Source organism: Epinephelus moara, chromosome 13, assembly GCF_006386435.1.
Source record: "Epinephelus moara isolate mb chromosome 13, YSFRI_EMoa_1.0, whole genome shotgun sequence".
NCBI lineage: Eukaryota > Metazoa > Chordata > Actinopteri > Perciformes > Serranidae > Epinephelus > Epinephelus moara.
The window spans coordinates 14,328,270-14,352,396 of record NC_065518.1 but is presented as its reverse complement, the minus strand read 5'-3'; the positions used below and the strand labels follow the sequence as shown (position 1 = coordinate 14,352,396).

The 24,127-nt window shown below is 38.3% G+C and overlaps 3 protein-coding genes across 9 annotated transcripts in view; 2 read left to right on the top strand and 1 right to left on the bottom strand.

Moving 5' to 3' along the window:
* The window catches only part of pald1a (phosphatase domain containing paladin 1a), a 93,723-nt gene extending 90,363 nt beyond the window's left edge, over positions 1-3,360 (bottom strand). For both annotated transcript variants that reach the window (XM_050059655.1, XM_050059656.1), the window contains exon 1: positions 3,153-3,360. The gene's annotated coding sequence lies outside the window, so the exon portion shown is untranslated. The remainder of the gene's footprint in view (positions 1-3,152) is intronic.
* Positions 3,361-6,039: 2,679 nt separating this feature from the next.
* On the top strand, positions 6,040-15,408 carry ndr2 (nodal-related 2). Its single transcript, XM_050059665.1, has 3 exons — positions 6,040-6,304; positions 10,090-10,877; positions 12,747-15,408. The coding sequence occupies exons 1-3, from the start codon at positions 6,040-6,042 to the stop codon at positions 12,897-12,899; spliced, it is 1,206 nt and encodes a 401-aa protein (XP_049915622.1). The 3' UTR covers positions 12,900-15,408.
* A 416-nt stretch (positions 15,409-15,824) lies between these two features.
* lrrc20 (leucine rich repeat containing 20) lies at positions 15,825-21,627 on the top strand. Of its 6 annotated transcripts, none has more exons than XM_050059676.1 (5): positions 15,825-15,926; positions 19,543-19,632; positions 19,887-20,036; positions 20,210-20,377; positions 21,104-21,627. In XM_050059676.1, exons 2-5 carry the CDS (start codon positions 19,563-19,565, stop codon positions 21,226-21,228), a joined length of 513 nt encoding a protein of 170 aa, XP_049915633.1. In that variant the 5' UTR covers positions 15,825-15,926; positions 19,543-19,562; the 3' UTR covers positions 21,229-21,627. The 6 variants fall into 6 exon arrangements, with proteins under 6 accessions (XP_049915633.1, XP_049915637.1, XP_049915634.1 ...); XM_050059680.1 differs by having other exon boundaries at positions 15,902-15,926; positions 19,549-19,632; XM_050059677.1 differs by having other exon boundaries at positions 15,919-16,032.
* The last annotated feature ends 2,500 nt before the right edge of the window (positions 21,628-24,127 follow it).

Genomic DNA, 24,127 nt, shown 5'->3' with positions numbered 1-24,127 from the left:
ATCAGCCACTTGCAGTCTCTGCCTTTGCAGACTTTACGTGATGGCGGTGAATAGGTCACACTACGTACAACTGAAGTCCGCGAGGGCTCAGCCCGCAAGTTGAGAGGGTGGACATTTGAATTGTGTTTATACAGAATGCGCCATTTTCGGGGCAATGGGGGCGTGAGCAAGAATCAAAATGTGTAGCTCAGCGAGTGACGTAAACAGTGACGTGGGAGGGAAGCCGCGGCTGGTCAGTCCTTCAGCGATTCTCTCGTAAGTTGGCCGGTTCTTCACCGTCCCCGTCATCTGACGGTTAATGGCCTCTTCTTCACCGTCCCCGTCATCTGACGGTTAATGGCCTCTTCGTTTGTGAGGACAAGGAGGGCGCGTAATCCCTTGTCTCCCCAGTTGCTCATCTTTACAGTGTCTGTCAGGTTTGCGTTTCCCTCTTGCTTCTAGCGGTCACCTCGGTCTGTTTAAACTAAAAGGGCTCCCCCAATATGTCTACGCTACGAGGCGGAAAATTGGGCACCTCGGATCAACTCGCCAATCCGGCTCTGTGTGTCTAAACGCTCACAGCTTGCCGGCAAAACGGCCCAACATTCGCAGAAAATCGGGCAGTGTAAAAGGGGCTAAAGTTTGTGACCCAGCTGCCATGTTGGAAATAGTCCGCCCACCTGTCTGACCAACTTTCTCATTTTACAGCTAAACAGTGCACTAAAATATGTTTCTGAAAACATCTGCGATGAGAAAGAGGCAATGCAGTAACAGAATCTTGATTCATATTTGATCAGCGCTGCCTAGTTCACAAGCAGTGATTGACATGATTGACAGCAGCGTTACAAAGTCCTCAGCTCTGATTGGTTTTCATTCATGTGCAGTAAGGAAGGAACTGCTACCAACTGTAGCTTTAGACTGCACAAATGGATCAAAACAACCAGACTCTAAAATTCTTTTTGAGACTGAAAATAAAAGAGAAATGTCTCCAACCTGGGTTTAAACTTGCCTGAAAGAAACCCAAACTTACTTGGACCTTTGAGAGTTGATAAGTTCCCAACCAATATCCCTTTGACCTACAAATAATTTGTAATAACGTAACAATTCACACCAAAATAAATCTGCAACTTTTCCAGCTAAGCCTGGGAGGAGTAAAGTTTCTGTTCCCATCCTCTTATCAAGATGAACCATGAACAAACGGCTCAATCATTTATGATCCAGGTGTCCATTCATCGAGACGTTTGGTGCTCACTCACTCTTGATTAATTGTGATGCTCACGGTTTGATCTGCGGCCTCGCTTGTCAAAAGCCGGTTTCTGTCTTCCCCCCAGGATGTTAGGTAAAGTGATACGGACAGAGGAGAATGATCCCAGCTGCAGGAGCTAAATCAAACAACAGCCGGGACTACAATACATCAAAGGGCACGCTGTGCTTTGTCTTACTGCACTGTGGAGTTTTTAGACTTTATATTACACTCAATGGGAAGACTGAACATGTCTTGGCACAGTTCTGGAACCTTGATCATGTCTGTGTGCATTATTTTGCACAGACAGAATATACTTAGTGATATATTATAGGGATGTAAATCACAGGTTTTACCTCAATAAAATTGTACATTGAATCTTTGGACAACGATATGATGTTTGCTGATATCACAAAGTCTGCCATTATACAATTTATATTCAATTTAATTCAGGGGGCTGCAATGGATATTAGACGATATTACTAAATATCCTAAAAGTCTGCTTACCATTGTCTGCCTGGCACTAGGCCACTAGCATCCTAAAGATGACAGTACGTATCCATGATTTCCCTTTGCATTGATGATATTGGATCATTAATCACTGAATTTATGTATCGCTCCAGATTATTGTATTGTTACGTCCCTATACAGCCCCTAGGAATGTCCCAACCATTGCAGCTTTTCAATCCAAACTGAAATCGTTATTACTCTCGAGTGCTTTTAACCAAATGCTTTTAAAACCCAAGGTCTTATTATTATTATTATTATTATATTGCAGTTTTAAATCTTTTAAACTGTTTTTGCTTGTTCTTTTACTGTTTTATCTTTCTTTAATTGTACTGTTTTGACTCTGAATTGTTCTTTTATTTGTTGTATTTAACTTCTCTGTACAGAACCTTGAACCTACCTGAGTATGAAATGTGATTTTTAAATAAAACAGCCTTGCCTTGTCTAATATGTTATGTATATTATATACTTGCATTACATTCACAAAATAGTGTGCGGACGAGCTGACAACAACATTTGAAAGGTTAAATGCAATATATTTAATCATGTAAAATCATGTTTGTCGGTTGGGAACGACAGCAGCTCTTGCTCTCTGACTTTTAGGTGCAGAATCCTTCATTTTAAAGTATTTATTTTAGTTTAATATTTATTAAATTGTCTTGCATTAATGGCACTGACCAGGAGTTGCACTCCTAATTTAGTTGTACATATACAGTAGCAATAAAGGCTTTCAATTCCATTCTAACAAAAACTAAAAGGTCCACTTACTAGCTTTTAAGAGCTTTCAGCCATGTCTTCTTCACTGAAGTAGTTGGGAAATGGAACATTGGACGTAGATGATTTAGAGTCCAGTATGACTATATCTAAATAACATATTCAAAACTGTAATATATGTGCGTGGTATTGATGTTATTCATGTGTGGAAGTTGTTATTGTTCAGGGAAGTGTTACCTGTTTTTTGAAAAGCTACCAAACTATGTTCTGGTGGTGCATTCCTTGCTTGCAGGAGGAGGTGTAAAGGGTAACTTATACCACACATTTTACATGATAAATTCTAAAAATAGTAAAAGAGAACATGTTATGGAAATAATATTTATCTGAACATGTGTTTGCCTGGTAGTGAACTACCAACCTGAGGTCATAGTTTGCATCATTCATCCTGCCTGAGACCAAACCACTGGCTGATGCACAATAAAGTGCAGGCATGGAGTGGGGGGTGCCAAGCACATGTATGCCCCATCACCCACACACACACTTCGCCTCATGAACACACTGTCACACTGTTAACAAAGCTGCAAACACTTCAAATGCACCATAAACAGAGTGGTCCACACACTGTTACAGTCTTCGCATCCAACACGGCATCAATGTGAACTTTTCGGCCGCCGTGGCTCGTGCAACAAGACCCGTAAACTTTACTCACCATTTCAGCACACGGTGGTGAAAAAAGCGTCTGGCCCCTTATAAAACATGTTTTTAGTCGTCGGTGTGAAAGATGTAACCGAGCTGCACCGCTCCCTGTTTATTCTGCTGGAAAAAACACAACGTCCATTGATTTTTTTGGTCCTTTCTCGGGGAATTTACGAGGAAAAGGATTTCTGTATGTGGATAAAAGACGGAGCGCGCATGCGCAGTCTGGGGTCATCCTCGGATGCTCTCTGCTCTCACTAAGCAAAGTCACTCACATCCAAACCTGCACTAACACATGAATTACTGAGCTTTGGCACGCTGTGGTTGATTCATTTATACATATTGAGATGATGGTTTGTAAAAAATCGTAAAATATAAAATATATTTTAAAATATCTTTCATGTTATTATGTAAATATCACTGATCAAGCACCTAAAACGTACTCAACTTTATTTGGATAGCACCTTTCTTACAAAGTGCTTCACAGAAAAATTGAAACAATACAGACAAAAAAAATAAATAAATAATTAAAAATATCAAGTAAATAAATAAAGCTTTGAAAGATTGGAAACTTGCAGCAATAAAATATTAAAAACCAATAAATACAAGACTATAGAATAAAAATTACATTAAATTAAATTAAACATAGAACATATTCATGACACAGTGGCTTCAGCAGTAACAATACCAAGACAACACAACACAAAGTCAAGTCATTGCAACAATAACAACAGCAACACTAAGACACCACCACAACAACAACAAAACTACAATATTAACAAGATTTTATAAACGTCTTTATACAGTAGCCTAAACTTCTTTCCTGTACAGTATGTGAACACAAATTTCAATAAAGTTTTATAAGAATGGAATATTACAACAGTAAAATATTAAAAATGAATAAATACAAGAATATAAAATAAAAAATAAACAGCATGGATAAGATGACGAAAAAACAACAACGATTTGAACTTTAAATTAAGGCTGTAATATTATTTAAAATGAAAAGCTAGATTAAAACTTAACATTACAGGAACATATCCTTTTATAAGAAAAATAATATGATGCTCTATAATAAGTGTATGATACAGTATGTGTACACAAACTTGGCCAATAAATTCTGATTCTTATTAACTGACTTTAACCTTTTTTTTTCCATCTACATTTGTATGTTTTATCTTATTATACGTATGTGGAGCCTGAAATGCACATTAGCCTGTAGTTATACAACAGAAAACAAAAGATATGTTGCACAAAAGCTATAAATGTTATTTATAATTCTGAATGTTAGGCCTATATGATGTTACCACAGTGTTTTGTCTTAATATTTGTAATGTTTCATTATCTTACAGAAGCATAGCCTTTAATAGGAATAATAATGTGAAAATCCAAAACGCCATAAAAAGCATGAAATCGTCTCTAAAAATTTACTCTTGACCATATATATGTCTTGACCTATATTTGGGGGTCACGCCGCCCTCCCCCATAGTGATGATAGAAAATACAAAATAATGTAATTTATGACAGGCAACCACCCACCGCTGTCCACCGCTAATCATTGGCAAATGTGACTACAATCATGCTTCTAGTATTTAGGTGTACTGCAATTCTGTGTTTAGTTTGTCCAAGTGGTGTTGCCGTACCCCAGCAGAAACTGAAAACAGCCATATAACACAGCTCAAAAGCATATTCTAATAACGTTAATGGGTTTTTATTATGTCATATTTGTCAGATAGCCCATGTGGCGCGTGAGTAAAATTTTATACTTGTGTTATTTATGGTGTGTGTAACTTATGGGGACAGTGGTAGCTTTCATTTATTCATTTACTGCATATTTGTATCGTGTATTGTGATTTCTCATGACAGATAATATAATAAAGTATAAAAATGAGTTTAACATTTTGAGGGTTTTTTTCTGGGGGGCAGACCCCCTGTCAGATTTGGGCCCCCCAATGTTGACTTCATGGCTATGGCTTTGATTATAAGTGAACCTTGGGAAGTTAAAATAGAATAAAGAGCGATAATGTGGTGTATATAGACAGTTATTTGTTTACATATATTTATATACTCACTTACTTTTTCCACATATTTTTATGTACATAATAGTTCTATGTTTATTTTTTAGCTTTTTTGTTTGCTTTTTTCCTTTAAATTGGTCTTGGACCTTTGTATGAGTACACAGAGCAACTTGAAACTGGAGTAAAATTCCTTATACAGTATGTGTACACAAACTCAGCCAATAAAGCTGATTCTGATTCTTATTAATTGACTTAAACCTTTATTTTTGCCATCTTAATTTGTATATTTTATCTTAATATGCACCTTGGACATGGAACAATCTCATTGGGACTTCCTGGTTAAAGAAAGGTTAAATTAATAAATAATATACTTGTGTGAAGCCTGAAATGCACATTATATACACCTATAGTTATACAACAGAAAACTAAGGCTGCATTGCACACACGGTCACATTGTGCTATAAATGTTATAACTCTGGGTATTATGCAATGTGTTGTAATGTTTCATTGTCTGTCTTATAAGCTCATCAGCCCAATCGTTCTCCCCATATTGTCCATTTCATAGGGTATTCAACAGACTACATTACACCATGGGAAAGCCTAACAATTAGTGTAAGCCAAATAGCTGAAACAATTAATCCAAGGATGGGGAATCAGGCTGCAGAAGCCCAAATAACATGGCGCAAACAAAGCGCCGCGCTCCCTGTAAACACCCAGGCGCCTCATTAGCACCAGAATAGATGATGAGCTGTCAGGTAACAAGTCTTGAGGACGCATGTCAATTTCCTTTAATGTTCTCAGCTACTTGTTAAACATGAAAGGGGGTGGGTGAGGGTATATAAGACACCCCTAATCTCCGAGTAGAGGAATTTGTCACTAACCATGCGATCATTGGGAGCTGTGGCTGCTGCGCTGCACGCATCTCTGCTGGTGCTGCTGGCCCAGGGGATGCACAGATCCAGGGATGGAGTTTACATCAGGGCGCAGGAGCGGTTTTCCCTCATGGAGCGATCGGCCGGGTACCACCTGCCTACCTACATGATGCATCTCTACAGGAATTTCAAGTACAACTTTTCCAGGCCTTTGGATACTATGGAGCAGGATGCCGCAAAGCAAGCAGACACCGTGAAGAGTGTGATGGCCAAAAGTAAGAGCTGGTTCATTATTTTACGCATCATGGATGAGCAGGGACACTAACATGATGGGATATGTGTAGATGTATTTATTCCTCAGCTCATTCATCTTTTTCACCACTTAAATACCCTTATGAAATGTTAGTGTTTGGTTCTTGTGTGGCTCAAGTGTCGTCCTGTCAAAGCTGCGGGCCAGACGACCTCAGAGGGTTTGAATCCACATCCCGCTCAGAGGGTGAATAACCATGCAGGGATCAGCGTGTGAAAAGGCCCGGTATTCTGTCTAATTCTCAAAGCAAACCTCTTTTTACTTAAATAGGTGATGTTGATTAGATATCTCGCCAGACATCCCCCTATACAAATCTCTTGTTAAGTCAAATCAACAACTTCCCTCAGTTCTTTTTTCACACTTGGCTTGATTAGATTAGAGCTCGGGATTTGATGTTCTCAGCTACTTGTTAACAAGGCCGTAGCCATGTAGTCAACACTGGAGGGCGGGGGACCAATGCCAGGGGGGTCTGGGGAAAAAGTTTTAAAAAATCTGAATTTAAAAACACTTTTTTTTTTTTTTCATATAACGTAGTAAAAAAATAACAGTAGTTGAATACATGGGCAGATTGTTGGTCGCTGGGTGAATGTGTGGAATTACCTGCAGATAACTTAACCAGTTCTTTTAAGTGATGGTTCATTGATTAACACCAGCAAATTATGTTTACACCGAAAACATTTGTTTACACACCATGCAATCAGCAAAATATTATTTCCACAATTGCAATTCCAGGGCAAAATGATGCACTGACTTGCACACTACTTTTTAATGCATGTACTGACTGATGTGAGTGATATGAAAACCAATAATAATGGCAATTAATTATATTTACATTTGCTATAGATTATTTCCAAGGGCAGTGCGTGGTAACCTGTCGTAGCGTAGCAACTTTTCTTAACTTATATTTTTTTATCAGTAAATTGGGAGGAACCTTTTGAGCATATTGAACTATTGAAGGGGATGTGTCCCCATCCCTACTTCCCACCAGTATGTATAATAATTACTGCCTTTCTTGTTCAACATGACGGTGGGTGGGTGGAGGTAGCCTACGTAAAACAACCCAAATCTCTAGTTTAAGATTATTATTTTGATATTAAATGGCCTAAAATATTGGAGTTGTGACTGCTGGCTCAGAGGACTCAAAGAATCAAGGATGGAGTTTATACGTGGTCGCAGTATGGAGGCAAATATGAGACGAAAGTATTTTAATTTTAACAACCACTTAATACTTAATTTTGAACACCATTGAATTCATTGCATTGAAATATTTGACTTTAAAAACAATTTAGATGAAAATTTTTGTTCTAAACTCACCTCTTTCTAATTAAAATGTGAAATTTCTTGATTTGCAATTTCAAAAGCTGAATTTGAATATATGAATATTTTCAGAGTTCAAATTCAGATCCAGAAATTCAACTCTCAAAATTTCAAAAACAGATTCAGGTGCATTAAATTCAGATATAACATTTTAAGTTGAAGAAAAACAATTCCAGTAGAACATCAGTCAGATTCATTTGGTCAAATTCAGATCCAGAAATTCAAGGAAAATAATCTTTTATTTTTTTTAATCCAGAAAGTTGAATTTTTGGATCTGAATCTGTGGACACTGACAAAAAAAAATTGAAAATCAAAGTCATAAAATTGCAAATCAAGAAATTTCATATTTTAATTTCAATGAGGTGAATTTAGAGTAAATAAATTCAGATGCATGTTTGTTTAAAGTAAAATGCCCCAATGCTGTGAATTCAGTGGCATTCAACTATAAATATTATGTATTAAGGGGGTGTTAGAATTAAAATACGTATGTCTCTTATTTGCTTCCACACAACAGTAGCAGTGTTGGTGATGGACTGACAAACCACCTGCCAACCTACATGATGCATCCTTACAGGATTTCAAGTCTCTCACCAGACATCCCTCATACAAATCTGTTGTTAAGTCAAATCAACTTCCCTTAGTTCTTTCTTCACACTTGGCTTGATTAGATTAGAGCTCGGGATTTACTGGCACAAGCAGCCAACAGAGGACAGCCCTCCCTGCTGCTGAATCTAATTTCACATCACTTCCAGGTGTTAGAGTTATTACCTCAGCCTGTCTGTTTGACTGAGGATATGCAGAAGCCAGGAGAGGCAGGGGTGTGTTAAATGATTGGTTTCGGCTTGGTGTTTGGTTTGAGTGGATGGTGGTTTGCACTTTTTGATCAACAGTGTAGCTGAATAGGCCAATGCACCGGACAATACACAAGTTAAGTGTTTAAAATGCTTTAATCCTTTAGATACATTTGAACCACACCTGCTCGTTGAATCACAATGAGCCCCATTACAGATGGAGGAGCAGCACATGTCCCACACTGGAACAATGACTGGATTATTTTGTTTTAAGAAGCAGCTTTGATTTGCTGAAATCTCCATCAATTAAAGCATTAATCATGACTTATCAAAGGGAATTACAGTGCACAATTATTATTCTCCTTACAACTCACTTTGCAAAACAAAAGAGGTGATTGGACCTAATAAATCCTAACCATAATTAATCACCACTTTGCTGTTACTATCAGTGAAAAATCAAGGAAGTCCATCATTTTAATGCAAACATCTTTTAGAATGACAGTTTTAGAATAGAATAGTTCAACTTTATTGTCTGTCAACAGTGACAGAAATTCTTCTTTGACAAGGCTCAACAATACACATGATTCGCATTCAAAATACATTTGAAACAAATATAAAAAAGGACTGTTAAAACAGCAACCGATAAAAGCAGGTTAAAGTGCAGCGTCTATTTTAGATTGTTCAGGGTGCTTACTGCAGAAACAATGAACGATTTCTTGTAGATGTTTTTGTGGGCCAGTGGCACTTTGTCGTGTCTGCCTGACAGCAGTAACTGCAAGGTGTGGTGGAGGGGGTGAGAAGGGTCCTCAGTGATCAGGGTGGCTTTCCGGATCACTCAGCGGTTATGCAGTTTATCCTGAAGTTTATCCTAAAATCCGAATTACAATTGTTTCCTCTTACCTGTAGTGCTATTTATCAGTCTAGATTGTTCTGGTGTGAGTTGCAAAGTGTTGGAGGTATCGGCCTTAGAGAACTCGATGGCACTCAGCTTGTGGTGTTCAAAGTGCCAAAAAAAGGGAAAGAAAAACTCAACAGCAATGTCTCTTTCCAGAAATCATGACCCAGTTACTCAAGATAATCCACAGACCTTGTCATTAGCATTTTCATGTAGGAACTATTTTCTTGCTACTGAACTACACCCTTCAACCATATCACTGCACAGAAGGAAGAGTGCATCTACTCATTGATAAGAGGCTTGTGCCCATGTCTGCGCTAGATATAAACATTAATGGCGTCTTCCTCGGTTGAGCTGTAACGTTAGCTAGCTCAGTGGTGCTAGCAGTAGATACATGCTCTCTTTCTGAGCGATAATACAGTTGGAGAGTGTACTTCGATAGAAAGTAGGGATGCATGATATTGGATTTTTTGCTGATATCCGATATGCCAATGTATAACAAATTACTTGGCCGATAACCGATACTGATATGGATACATCAGCAGCCGATATCTCCAACACTCGGCATCTCACACTAAAACTATCTAGATTGACAAAGAGCACAATTTAGTTGACATTAATTTCAGTATAAATGCTTCTGGCACATTAATTTGTGTGTTGTCATATTGGTGTGATTTTAGCATAATTTCCACTAATGATAAGTTGTCTGCTACAGCTATGCTAATCTTTCTGTGTTCTCTACATTAGGTTTGACGTACAGACAGAGGCGCTGGATTGCGACCTTTGACCTCCACGCCCTGCTGGCTGACAAACAGATCCAGGCAGCAGAGCTGAGGATCAGGCTCCCTCGGACACCGAGTGCTTCCAACATCACCGTGGAGGTCTATCACCAGCACGGCCAGGCATGCCATGTGCACAAGAGCTGCCAGGAGCAGCAGCTGGTGGGGCTGCTCACTGAATCATCGCTGGTCACATCATCACAGAACTGGAAAGTGTTCAACATGACAAAACCTCTCTCGAGCTGGCTCAGACAAAAATCGGTGACGGCCAGAATTCGATACAAAAGAGTGTCGAGAAGACGAGGGGCGGTAAAGACAAAGAGTGGCCTGTCGCTTCCCGATCAGCCTGTTCACGTAGTGAGCCCGAGAGGAGAGCAGGACATGAGGGACCGGGCCTTGTTGGTCATCTTCTCACAAACTGGCTCCGATGAGAACTCAAAGGTCAAAGCGAGCTTACTCCACACAGCTGAACAATCCAAGTTCTTGTCCCCTGCTGAAATCAAAAAGGCCCGCTGGCCGAAGAGGCGCAGGAGCAAACGGGGCCAGAAAGAACAAACTGTGAGAAGCCCGCAGGCGTCCAAAAAAGGGAATGAAAAATCTCTCTGTCGCAGAGTCGACTTGCAGATAGACTTTAATCAAATTGGCTGGGGGTCCTGGATCATCTTCCCTAAAAAATATAACGCTTTCCGCTGCGAAGGCTCCTGCCCCAGTCCCCTGGGAGAAGACCTGAATCCAACAAATCATGCTTACATGCAGGTGAGTGGTGCGGATTCTCCATCTATGACTGTTCTATTGTTAAAATGACTCATTATTGTTGACTCAGTAGATTCACATCGGGGTGGCTGCTTGTGTTGAAACTTTTGCTCCCATCTGGGACATAAAATGGGGGCATCCAAAAATTATCCCTACATGACTTACAGATTATAGTGAACTAGTTTCACTGTTTAGAAGAGAAGGGTGTAGCTGCAGAGCTCCAGGCCCGGGTCCAGCTCCTCTATCAGACCCATTATGGTCCCGAGCTCGGAGAGGGAAGTCTGAAATTGTGTACGCCAACCAGAGACAATCATCAGGATACGATAGCATGTGTTAATTAGTTTGAGTAAGCCACACGCCTTCCATCATTAACTCCAAGTTTAACAATACAAGCTAATATTTCAATATAACTGTAATGTTTAAGGCTAGGAAACATAACGTTAAGCAGCAATTAACTTGTCCTAACCTAATGAGTTATCTAACGTTAGCTAACTAAGCTAATGTTGTTAGCAAACTTTTGCTGTGTCTCAAATCGCGTACTTCTGTTAGTACACTTCCATGTAGTATACTTTGTGCACTATGTACTTATTGGCGTATTGCGCAAATTTCGACAGGGTAGTGTTTTCTCAAACCAAACACGGCCGTTGTGCACTTACGGGAAATGACAACTGCAAATTAGCTAGTTAGCAAATTAGCATTAGCATTCGTGTTATTGTTCGCGGTACCAAATCATTAGACTGCTAAATTAACCCAATAAACATACTACTGGCTTATACCCGACAACAGTATAGTGGTGCTTAGTGCCAAAAACACATGTATTTGTACAATTCAGCGACGTTCATGGTCGGACAGTCCTCTGCCGCCATTTCCAGTTTGAAAAGTGATCCCTCCCCTTCTGCTACATAGCCAAGATGGCGACCATTGAGGGCGAGAAGTGTCCATAGTTCCACACTCAACTTCTTGACCATTTTGAGTGCACCATCCGGGTACTCATAGTGCACTGCATTTTTTCATACTTCTCAGTGTGAACGCACTTATGCACTCAAAATATTAAGTGTAAGTACAGAGGTACGCGATTTGAGACACAGCATAACTTTCATGTGAGCTGAAATGATGTTAAGTTGCCTTAAATATGAGGTTGTATAGTTTACCTTGGGGTTATTGGTCTTGGCGATAAAAATGGGTCCCAGCGCTGGAGGTTGGAGCTCTACAGCATGACCTTGTTGGTTTGGAAGGTCATATTTTAACATTTGCAGTAAATATGACTTGACATGGCTGCAGCATAATGCGTGAAACTACAGAGGGAAACAAGACTATAAAAATGAAAGATATGCAACTGCAAAACCAACAATGTTGCCGAGTGAAAGAAAAAACAACAGTACAGTGATTAACCAGCAACCATTTTAATAATGAATTCATCATTTTAGTACAACATTTGCTTGTTACAACTTCTCACATGTAAAGATTTAATACTTTTCTTTGTCATATTTGACAGTAAGCTGAATATCTTTGGGTTGCAACTTTTAATTGAATAAAACAACTAATCTGACTTCATCCCCTTGGGACTGTGGGTAATTAAAACGGACATTTTATACATGTATTCCATAGACAAAGCAATTAATCAAGACAGGCTTTTGGTTTTGGAATGCTACCCCAAGATTTCATGTAGCTGCATCTGTCCATCCCAATGAAAAATTTGCGGGGGTGCCGCTGTTTGCAGGCCTATAAAAGAGATCCAAACAATGACAGCTGCTCTCACAAAACCCTCGCTGGCATAAACCTGAATAATTGCACTGATAAATTACAAAAAAGGAGTATTTTGAGACTGTAATTATCTCTCTAAATCCTGTGTTCTGTTTCTTCCTTTGCCAGAGTTTACTGAAACATTTCCACCCAGACAGAGTGGCAGCGCCCTGCTGTGCCCCGACCAAAATGAGCCCGTTAAGCATGCTGTACTACGAAAACGGCGAGATGCTCCTTCGACATCACGAAGACATGATTGTGGATGAATGTGGCTGCCAGTGACAGCTGCGACCACCTCCAACCATGACCTGTGCTGCTGAGCGGTGTTAACAGCATTAAAAAAAAAAATGCTGTACAGAAAAAACAAGACACTTAACCAGACGGAAAAAAGCTCTTTGATATTTGTCACTGTGCACTGTGAGATTGTAGCTGATCGATGTGCAGAGATAGGATTTTAATTTGTGATGTGAGCTCTGGTTTGTAAGGAGAACATTGTTATTTTAAGATGTGCTGAAATACAAACTCAACAATAGCATCCAGCCATCCAGCTGTGTGCAGATGTTACAATGCGATGTACAACTTTATTTCCCTTATTAATTTCATCAATGTAAACATGAAATGGCAATGTTGTTGAATATTCCAGCACTGTTTTTATTGTACATTACCATTTGTGTAACTGTAAATTAATGTATATTTATTGTAAATATTAAAAAGATTGTATTTATGTACATTTTGTGCATGGATTATGTATTTTGCCATGTTTTATTACCTATGCTGTACTGTACTTGTCTTGGCACGTGAGCATAAGAAAGTTATATAATGGCTGGCCTATACTTATACCTAAACATCACCTACTTAAAAGAGTATTATCAAAGATTTTTTTAAGTATTGGAACTGGATATCAAACCTTACCCTACCAACAGCTGGCATCAGTTGTCTTGTGAGATTTATAATCTTGTTCATTTATCGTTTAATCAAATATTTTCTGATTTAAGTAGTATCCGAGTATTTCATTTAGTCAGTTGTTGTTGTTGGGCTGCTTGTTTTTAGACATTTAGGTTTGGAAACCACAGAGAAATATATCTAATTCTTAAAGGTCCAGTGTATAGAATTTTGGGGCATCCATGGGCAAAAATGGGATATTATTTTCATAATATTTTTTTCATTAGTGTATAATCACCTGAAAATAACAATAGTGTTTTTACTTACCTTAGAATGAGCTGTTTATCTCTACATACCAAGCCTTTTCTTCAACAAAGTCTTCCATGTTGTCCTACAGTAGCCTTAAAGGGCCAAACCAATCACTGATTTTAAATAGGCCCATTCATATTTTTACACCAGCCACTGTAGTACTTCTACACGCTTGGTACATGTTAGAAGTTTGAGTTAGTTGCAATCTGCAACCTCACCACTAGATGCCACTAAATCCAACACATTAAGCCTTTAAAGTATAGAAAAGGGATCATTCTGGTATACCCAGGCCCCCAGGAAGTGCTTCTGGCTTCAAAGCCAATTAGACATAAGCTCCATTTACACCAAACACTTTCAGTATGGTACCTTTGGAACCAAAAGTAACCCTTCAGACCTGGTACCTAGACCCTAGTGTTTCCACTGCAAACAGTGCTCTTAAATGTGGGTTGGGTTGTTGTCACTCACTGCTCCATCCAGCACTCACTGTATTTCCTCCTTTATTAGTATGCACCTCGTTTATCGTCCACAGAGCGGGTTACACGCTAATGTTTTCAGAACAAAATAAAACAGGCTGCAGTGAGAGCCCCTCTCCATTGGATTTCGGGGGGGGGCTGATGGATTTGCGTCATCAACTCATACATTGAGCAACATAACAAGTAAACGCTCACCTTAAAAGTTGCCGGCAGTCGGCCCAGTGAATTATTTTTTCTCAGACTGCAGCTGCTCCAAGAGGCAGCAAAACATCCTTTCATTTTATAGTTACAGTTTACGAATATACGTAAAACTCTCCACGGTATGAACAGTGGTTACATGGGCCTCAAAACCAGCCACAACTCAGCCCTGAGCCCATAGCTGTGTGCTAGGTACCACGACAGAAGAGTGACCAAAAATGGAGTTGGTACGGAACGGTTCCATTGGTAACATCCACAACTTTTCACAGTGGAACTGGGAAAAAAAGCATACCGAACTTAACTATACCGTAAGTACTGTGGCTTAACAATGGAATCATAACTTCCTGGTCTGTCACGTGATGCTACTGGACCCAAAAAGACTTTCTGTCATAGACTTGCGTTGTGAAAGAGACATTTGTAAAGCAGTGGATACATGTTTTTGAGCATCACAATGATTAGCTTCACTATCTGCAATTGATCCATTTGGTCTGACAACATTTCGAATGTCGGAAGTAGATGCTCAATTGTTTAAGTCTCTAGTGTTCTTGCTGTATGGGCCCAGAGATACAGAAGATCCTGATAATTTTACATGTGGGAAGTCAAAGCTCTTTGGCTTCATGCATCACTGAGCAACTTTCATGGGACTGACCCATGAAACACTGTATCCAGTAGCAGTAGCTCAGTCCATAGGGGGACTTGGGTTGGGAACCGGAGGGTCGCCTGTCGAGTCCCCGTCTGGACCAAAATATGGAGCGCGGACTGGTAGCTGGAGAGGTGCCAGTTCACCTCCTGGGCACTGCCGAGGTGCCCTTGAGCAAGGCACCGAACCCCCCAACCGCTCGGGGCACCTCACCAAGGGCAGCCCCCTCACTCTGACATCTCTCCACTTTGTGCACGTATAGGTCCTGTTTGTGCATGTGTGTGTCTTTCGGACCTGTGTGTAATTGACAAGCAAGAGTGAAAACATTGAATTTCCCCTCAGGGGGATTAATAAAGTAAATAAACTTAACTTATAAACATCTCTCTTATACTTCCCTGGATACCCCAGTTTAAAAGCACAGCTTTCTCAGAGCTGCCTGGTTTGGTCATAACTCAGAAACTCAGTCAAAAAGACACCTTTCATCACTCAGATCACTGGCATATTTACCTGCAATGACTATGAGTGACCCAAAATAACTAACACACAAAAAGAGGTGGACTTTTCTGGTTTTAGAGTGTTTCAGTCACAGTGAGTCAACACTAAATGAAAATACAGCACAGTATGGGAGAGGAATATCCAGCAAATACTGTAAAGTGGCAGTTAGTTGTAACAATGGAAAACTATTCATCTGAGGCCAGAGAGCTCATTGTGTTCAGATCCTTTGAAAATACACTGACTAACCAGGAATTTGCCAGACTCATGACCATGACAGTGGTCAAACTGGGAATAGTTGACAAGGACCCAGAGGTAAGACAACATTTAAAATCCTAATGCAGATATGTTAATGGAGAAGGTTTAAATTCAAAGTATATTTGTAGAGATACTCAAAGCAGAGAAGCACAGCCTTAAAAAGGTACGTCCTTTTGTTTTTGTCATATCTTTTAAATGGCTCAGCCTCAACGCAGAAGATGTTAAAAAGCTGGACTCAGATATAAAACATGTGAATATGGTGATAAAATTAACATGTCGTCACCCAATATTCAGTAACAAAGTACATTTACTCAAGTACTGTACTTAAGTACAAATTTGAGGTACTTGTATTTTATTTGAGTAATTTCGTGCCATTGTATACTTGTACTCCACTGCATCTCAGAGGGAAATATTGTACTTTTTACCAAACTAGGCCTACATCCATCTAACAAAGTAGGATTTTTGCACATAAAACATACAGTTTTTAAAATATGATACTTTGTTATAGATTAAATTACCAAACAGTCTATACAAGTACCGCTGAAAACGATTAGTTGATTAATCAGTCAGTAGACTGACAAAAAAAAAAATGGTACCTATATCACTAATAATTTAGGTCTTTTTTTTGTGTGTGCAAAAAGACAAAATATCACAAATTAGAGGATTTGCTGCTTTGACTTTCAATTATTCAAATGTCAGAATTTAAAGTTAGTTAATTTTAATTTTTCTGCATTGAATATTTTACTTGTAATATTTTAGCTACTTTACAACGTAGGTTTTTGCACATAAAACATAAAAAGACTTTTTAAAATATGATGCTTTGTTATATATTAAAGTACCCAACAGTCTATACTAGTTTAGCTGAAAATATTAGTTGATTAATCTGTTAGTTGATTGACAAAAAAAAAAGGTAACTATATTACTAATAATTTAAGTCATTTTTGTACTAAAAGACAAAACATTGCAAAGGGAAGGATTTACTGCTTTGACTTTTAATTATTCAAATGTCAAAATTTAAGATAATTTTAAGTTAATTTCAATTTTTCAGATTTTTCTGCATTGAATATTTTACTTGCAATACTTTAGCTCCTTTACAACATAGGCTGTTTGCACATAAAACATATAAAGAGTTTTTAAAATATTATGTTTTGTTATAGATTAAATCACCAAACAATCGATACTAGTGTAGCTGAAAATGATTAGTTGATTAATCAGTTAGTTGATTGACAAAAAAGTAATAATTTGCAAATATAGTGCTAATAATTTATGTATTTTTTTTGCAAAAACATAAAATATCACAAATGAGAGGATTTGCTGCTTTGAGACTTTAGATCATTTTAAGTTAATTTTATTTTTTCAGATTTTTCTGCACTGAATATTTTACTTGTAATATTTTCACAACAGGATTTTTGCACATAAAACATACAGATTTTTTTAAAAAAAAATGATGCTTTGTTATAAGTTACATAACCCAACAGTCTATACACGTACAGCTGAAAATGATTAGTTGATTAATCAGTAAGCTGACTGACAAAAAAACTAACTAATAATTTAAGTTTTGTGTGTGTGTGTGTAAAAAAACGGGTAAAAACACAAATTTGCTGCTTTTTCTTTTAGTTATTTAAATGTCCAAATTTTAGATAATTTTAAGTTGATTTTGTTTGTTTGGCATTGAATATTTTTACTTGTTATATTTAAAGTACATTTTCCTGATCATATGTACATACTTTTAGCTAAGTAACATTTTCATTGCAGGACTTAGAACAGAGTTGTAGTTTTACAGTGCGGTATCTGCACTTTAAGCTAACTTCCTCCACCATTGCCAATATTGGCCGACTGAAAAACATGATTATTAGTAGTAATAATAATTATAACAATTTAGTAGGTGACATTATTTCCTTTTAAGGCTTAATATTTTGTCAATAAAGTTGAACTACCTGTCTGCAACATGAGAGCGCAGGTCTGACACTCATGAATTCACATACTTCCTAACCGGCTGTTAGCTAGCAATGTTAGCTAGTAGCCTAGCGTGTTCCTTATTTTCTAGCTGTCGCTTAGCAACAGCGACTTTTACAAAGTTAGTTTTAACGTAACGTTACGTCGAGGTGTCGCTAATGTTATAGCTGTAATGAGCAGGACAGCATTCAGGTGAAGAGCCTCCCCCGGGGCTAAAAATACACACTCACCAAATTAGACTGTGGCTGAGCTGCTGTAGCTAACGTTAGCTAAGCGAGGCAGCTGCCAGGCTCTGTAACAGTAGCTTCCAGGTTAGGTAAGTGGCTCCCTGGTGTGGTTTTAATGAAACTGTAATCAGATAATGGCTGTGTGTAGCTGAACAGGCTGTCTTTGTGTTAGCCTGGTAATGTAGGGACTGTGGTGGGTTGTTTTATTTGACTCCTGCGTAGAGAAAAGTAATCTGTTGTACTGACTCAGGTCCAGTGTGAATGGTTGGCATTACCCAGCCCTTCATTGTTTTAAATGTTAAGTTAACCAATAGTAACAAACATGAAGAGCCATTTTATGTATTGGTGTTTAAGTTAGTAAAGATTTTTAACGTTTGGGAGACTCTCTGTCTTCATTACATTTGTATAACGACTGCAGTGACTTGCAGATTTGTCATTCATTATTAAGGATTTAACTTGTATTCAATGGGAAAAGAAAAAAAAAACAACAACTTGTATTCAATGGTGGGAACTTTGTACATTCACTCAAGTACTTTAGATAACTTGAGTATTTTCCATTTTATGCGCCTTCCTATTTGTACTTTACTACAGTTTGAATGCAGATACTGTGCTTTTACTCCATTACATCCATTTAGTTTCTAGTTACTTTGCAGACTACATTATGATAGGACACCCAGGAGTACATAGGGTTGCAATGGTATGAGATTTTCACAATAACTATAACCATCTTTAGAAAATATCACAGTTTCACAGTATCATGGTAATACAGAATTTATATTATCAGTCAGTATGACTCTTAAAGGAATTACAATGGAAGGGTTATTGTCAGTTGAACAAATGTTTATTACTATAATTGAAACTTGAAACCATTTTGCTAATCGAGAAATACCATTTTGTTTTTTGTCACAGACTAAGATACATACACAAGGAGATAAAAGGTCCTTAAAAAGTCTTGAAATGTCTTAAGTTGTTGTCTTAAATTGTCTTAAATTAAGATTCAATGGGTCTTAAATGTTTTCGGTCACATTACCACAAAAATTTCTCCAGCCTGACAGACCCATTGACTGTTTACAATCAATGGACAGACCGAAGAATTGAAAGAATAAATAGCATTTATGACAGTGATGGGATTTTGTTTTCTTATAAACATGAAACACATTAAATTCAAACTTACCAAATTGTTGTCATTTTTCCTTACTGTTCATTTTGAACTGACATCAGGGTGTTTGCTTAGTTTCCATTGCAGGATTGGGCTTAAATATGATATAAGGTGGTATTAAAATGGTCTTAAAAAGTCTTAAATTTAACTATTTATAACTGTAGACACCCTGTACAACCCCAACTTAATGTTGGCTCAAAGTGGCAAATGTGTTAACTGCATGATACATGGATACATTTCTAATAATATACTGTTATTAGTTGCTGTAATTATTATTTGGCTGTTATACGTCTCATGTATAAAGTATGTCTAAGTGTAATGTGTTTTTCAGGAGCAGTTAAAACAGAAAAAATGGCTGAGGCAGTTGCAAACGTGGCCCGGAGGGTTAATGCGACCGTCGAGGATGGGAAAGACACATTGGGTAAGACTCCCGTCACGTATCTTTCTGTCTGTCTCTCACTCACTCACTCTGCTGTTTGAATGAATAGCTTTGATTTAATATTGTGGTTGATGCTATTACAGATTTCCACCAGCAGGTGGTGACAGAGGCTTTCATTTGTCTGCTGAAATAGCTTTAAATCTCAGAGTTGGTGTTATTTGTAGATATTTAACATTCCCCTGCTGTGTTAATACTTCATGATCTCATAATCCTGTTCCTCTTCTTCTCCTCTGCAGACTTGTCAAACTGCAAGCTCATTTCCTTCCCAGACGGTGTGTTCAAGGTCCTGAGGAGTGTCTCAGAAAACATCCGTATTATCACACTGGCTGACAATGAGATGAAGGCCATAACCAGCAAGTTCTTTTCAACCTTCACTCAGCTGAGAGGTAGTAGATAACAACACTGCAGATATTTGAGTCATGGTTTCAATCTTGAGGAAAAGATGTTGTATGTTGTTACCCTCACAAATGTTGACTGAGTGTCTACAGGCTGCAACAGGTGAACAGAGAAGCAACCCCTCAATTAATTTCTGTGTTGAAATATTACATATGTGTTTCAGAGCTGGACCTGCGAGGAAACGTTCTCACCAAGCTGCCTGACACTGTGGGAGAAATGGAGCATTTGACCTGCATCAATCTGGCATACAACAACTTCTCCGTCTTCCCTGATAAGCTCACTGAAATAGCCACACTGGAGAGAATTAACCTGGAGGGGAACAGCATCACCGGTAATTCTAATTATATATTAAAGGGATAGTTCAGATGTTTTGAAGTGGGGTTGTACAAGATACTTAACTATAGTCAGTGTATGTTTAACCCAAACAATGTGTCATGTGACTGCAGTTGGTTCGGATCGAGGTCGGAACACGTTCTCACCACAAACGAACCGCACCAGAGTTTGTATGTAACTGGACCGAGACCACCTCTTCAAGAAGGTCTCGGTCTGGTTGTTTTGGTGCACACCTGAGTGCGACTGCTGTGTTCACACCTGCCCAAACGAACCGCACTTAGGGGGCAAACGAACTTGAGTTTGACTGAACCAAACCAAACAGGGCAGGTGTGAAAGCACCCTTAGACAGTTCTTTCCAACAAGGAGCTGAAGCCATTATATTGCGAGTTGGAGTGGAAATATCAATATGTCAGCAAATGGGATGTCGGAAAAAAATCCAATATCTTGCATCCCCAGTGATTTCTTTTTTAAGTGGCTTAAGGATGTTTTCCAGCTGCCCCTGTCCACAGCAGTGCATTACCGAGCTTTCATGCCAGTACTCCTGCCTAGTCTCCAAAACTGGGGCGTGCCAACCGCCATCTACTGTATGTAATACACTGACTCTGGATAAGTACCTCATACAACCCAGCGTCAAGAAATCCAAAGTACTGCCTTAGAGGTTGTATATTCTTACATGGCTTGGTTTGAGCTGATATTTACTTTGTTTTTTTATCTTGTCCCACAGAAATACCAGTGGAGAAGCTGTCAGGCATGCCAGCACTGAAGTGGCTGAACGTGAAGTCGAACCCTTTGGACTCAAACACTCAGTCTGCTCTGCAATCTCCCCACAACTTTGAAACAGAGTCCTAAAACAAGTTGTGTATTTTATTCACAGAACTGCATGCTGCGTGCCTTTAACTACTTCAGCTGGATGCTTTGGTGTGCCTGAGATATGAGGAAACACAATACTTGAAGATATAACTTAAGATATCACAATGGGTTTACAGGAGAAAAAAAGGTGTGCAATCAAATTTGGTGTCCTTACTTAAGTTAATCAGTCCTGCTGGCAACCAACCTGTGGCCTTTACTTTGTTCTCTTTGTATGAACTACACAAAGCTGAAGTTGGTGTTTGGAGATGAGCTCAATTCTTTTACACTGTCTGATATGGTTTTGTCTCCATCGAGACAAAAGTCATTAATAGACTTATTTATTATTTTTTATAGTATATAAGGAAGTTTTTTCAATTAAAGAGTATGGGTTGGAAACTATGCAGTCTCATGTCATTATTTTTTCACTGGGTGACGGATTAATTGCTGAGATGGTGTTTGATTAATTTTGTTAGACAACACAGGATGACAACACACACCTATTCTTGAGAACTGGGACAAATTATATCCTGCAAAAAATAACATACTTAAAAACACACTAATTCTGTTTCTGGGGTGAAACTTTACTTTTAAAAGATGTTAGGTATATATAAAATCCAAATGATTTATAAAATATTTTGATCTGCTTTCATTTTTTAACTTCTAAACCTATCCAGAATTCACAACTTAAATTAAAAAATGTGTTAAAAGCCTTAAAAATCTATAATTGACAGTATGTTCTGCTATAGTCATCATTGTTTTGAAATATATTTTTGTGAAAATGTTGGCCCTTTAAAGATGTGCCCCAGATTTGTCAAGTTCATCAGATTTCCACAAAAACATAATTGAATCAGGCATAAAAGAGGTTAGCTGTAACACAAGGACTCAAGTCTCACTTCCTGGTTTCCAAAAAGGCAGGAATGCTTCTCAAGTATCGGTAAAATTTCTATTTTATTTACAAATTCATTAAGTAATAGGCTATCAGAAGGGTCTCAACCATAACAGGTCAACTCTGTAGCTGTCCTAAATCAAAACTAAGTAAACATTTGTGTTTAAAATTGAGTATTTTAATTAACATCAAGCAAACTCTTAGCAAATTTGAAAAATAAAATGGCTGCTCACTACGACTGCTGTGAAATTAATAAATATATAACTTTTTGTCAACTCTGTAAGACGTCAATTCCATCAGATCTTACCTCTGACATCTATCATGTATGCTGTTCAAGAAAAAAAATTAAGTCAGTGGGAGGCTGGCCCATCACAAAGTTAATAGACAAGACTTGGATCTTTTAAAGTCAATTTTCACAGCCTAGAGTAAAATTAAAAACACAAAAAAGAAAAGGCTGTTACATTTAGGACTGCAGCTAACAATTATTTCTATGGAAGACAACAACGTCCGTATTTGAACTGTCAGATTAGTCATAACTGAAGAAGCCATCTTCAAGAACTCAAGCAAGTCCACGTGCCTATGATATGGATGACTGAGAATCTTCACCGACATCTTCAATCAAGGTTCAGTCATGAATCCTCCCTGACGGTCACAACAGTGATCTTGAAGGCTGAAATCAGATGGAATCAAATGAACTAGATGCTCATTTTCAAGTTCTCCAATTATCCCATGATCTTGAGAAAACAAAGATGATAAATCATATGTTATCTTGACAAGTCGACCTTTGGTTTTCTCGAGAACCAACATCAATTAACCTGTTGTCACGAGAAAATGAGCTTCGTTATCTCAAGATATTGAAATAATTAACCCGCGAACATCGAGATAACAACATTGAACAATAATTTCCACCACGGCTGTTCTTGGCTTCCATAATTTCCGATAAGATGATGTCTTCGAAATACTTTGTTTTGTCAGACCAACAGGCCAAGACCCAGAATGCGAAACAAAAAAAGAGCAGCTCATCATCACATCTGAGAAGCTGGAACCAGTGACTGCGATGTGTTTTCCTGAGTTTGACCTTCAGGGTACTGAACAGAGATCTGAATCTGAATTGGAAAGACAAGCAAAATATTCTGAAACTATCTTATCACTAGTTTCAAGCTCGAGGCACCACCGAGACTTGATTTAGCGAGGTTACAGAGAAAGTACACACAGCAGCATAAACACTGATCAAGCTCCTAAACCCTCCATCTGTAACCAAGGCTGCAGGTGACAGAGACTGATCCACAGTATTAAAAGTATTTCGGTTGCTCAGGCTTTTCAGGAATTCTTTAAATAGCAACACCGCTGAGTCTGGATCGCCTATAAGCTGATGTCAACCACAGAGGAGCATATAAAGGGACGCAGCAGTATGATATGTGAGGGATTCACGCATGAGCACATCCATTTTCTCTGCAAAGAGTTTTTAAATGGTCTATTTTATGCGAAGGTAGGATGCCAGACTCTTGATGTCTTCTGGCCAAGAGAAATATTTAGGAAGGCGGCAGGCTTACAGCGTCAGGTGACTGCTCTGCTGCCCAGGCTGTGACCTTGTATTGTGCATCAAGCTGCTCTCTGACTGATGGTGCTGATCATCTATAAACCAGAGGAAACTACAGTCATTTTATTTTTGTTCCTGTTACACTGTTAGTGTACAGATGTATATATCTGGCTCTCCGTCAGTAGTTATGTTCACTGTACAATTTCTCCACATAAACAGCTCATTGTTAATAATTTCGACATGATCGAATAAATGCTACATTTACACTATATTACTACTAATAAAATGTATTTGGTACAGCACCTATCACAGAAATGATGTTCAGAAAGTGCTTCACAAATCACAATCAAACAATTAAACAATAAAACGCCCAAACAATTAAAAAAAAGGCAATATCCTCCTGAGATCCTGTGTCCTCATATGAGGACATCACATTTTGGGTTTACTTAAACTTATACTTCATTCTATTTAAC

Coding starts and splice junctions, on each gene's coding strand:
- ndr2 (XM_050059665.1), top strand. CDS start 6,040: ATGCGATCATTGGGAGCTGTGGCTGCTGCGCTGCACGCATCTCTGCTG. Junction 6,305..10,089: donor GAAGAGTGTGATGGCCAAAA/GTAAGAGCTGGT, acceptor TCTCTACATTAG/GTTTGACGTACAGACAGAGG. Junction 10,878..12,746: donor CAAATCATGCTTACATGCAG/GTGAGTGGTGCG, acceptor TTCCTTTGCCAG/AGTTTACTGAAACATTTCCA.
- lrrc20 (XM_050059676.1), top strand. CDS start 19,563: ATGGCTGAGGCAGTTGCAAACGTGGCCCGGAGGGTTAATGCGACCGTC. Junction 19,633..19,886: donor GGATGGGAAAGACACATTGG/GTAAGACTCCCG, acceptor TCTCCTCTGCAG/ACTTGTCAAACTGCAAGCTC. Junction 20,037..20,209: donor AACCTTCACTCAGCTGAGAG/GTAGTAGATAAC, acceptor TATGTGTTTCAG/AGCTGGACCTGCGAGGAAAC.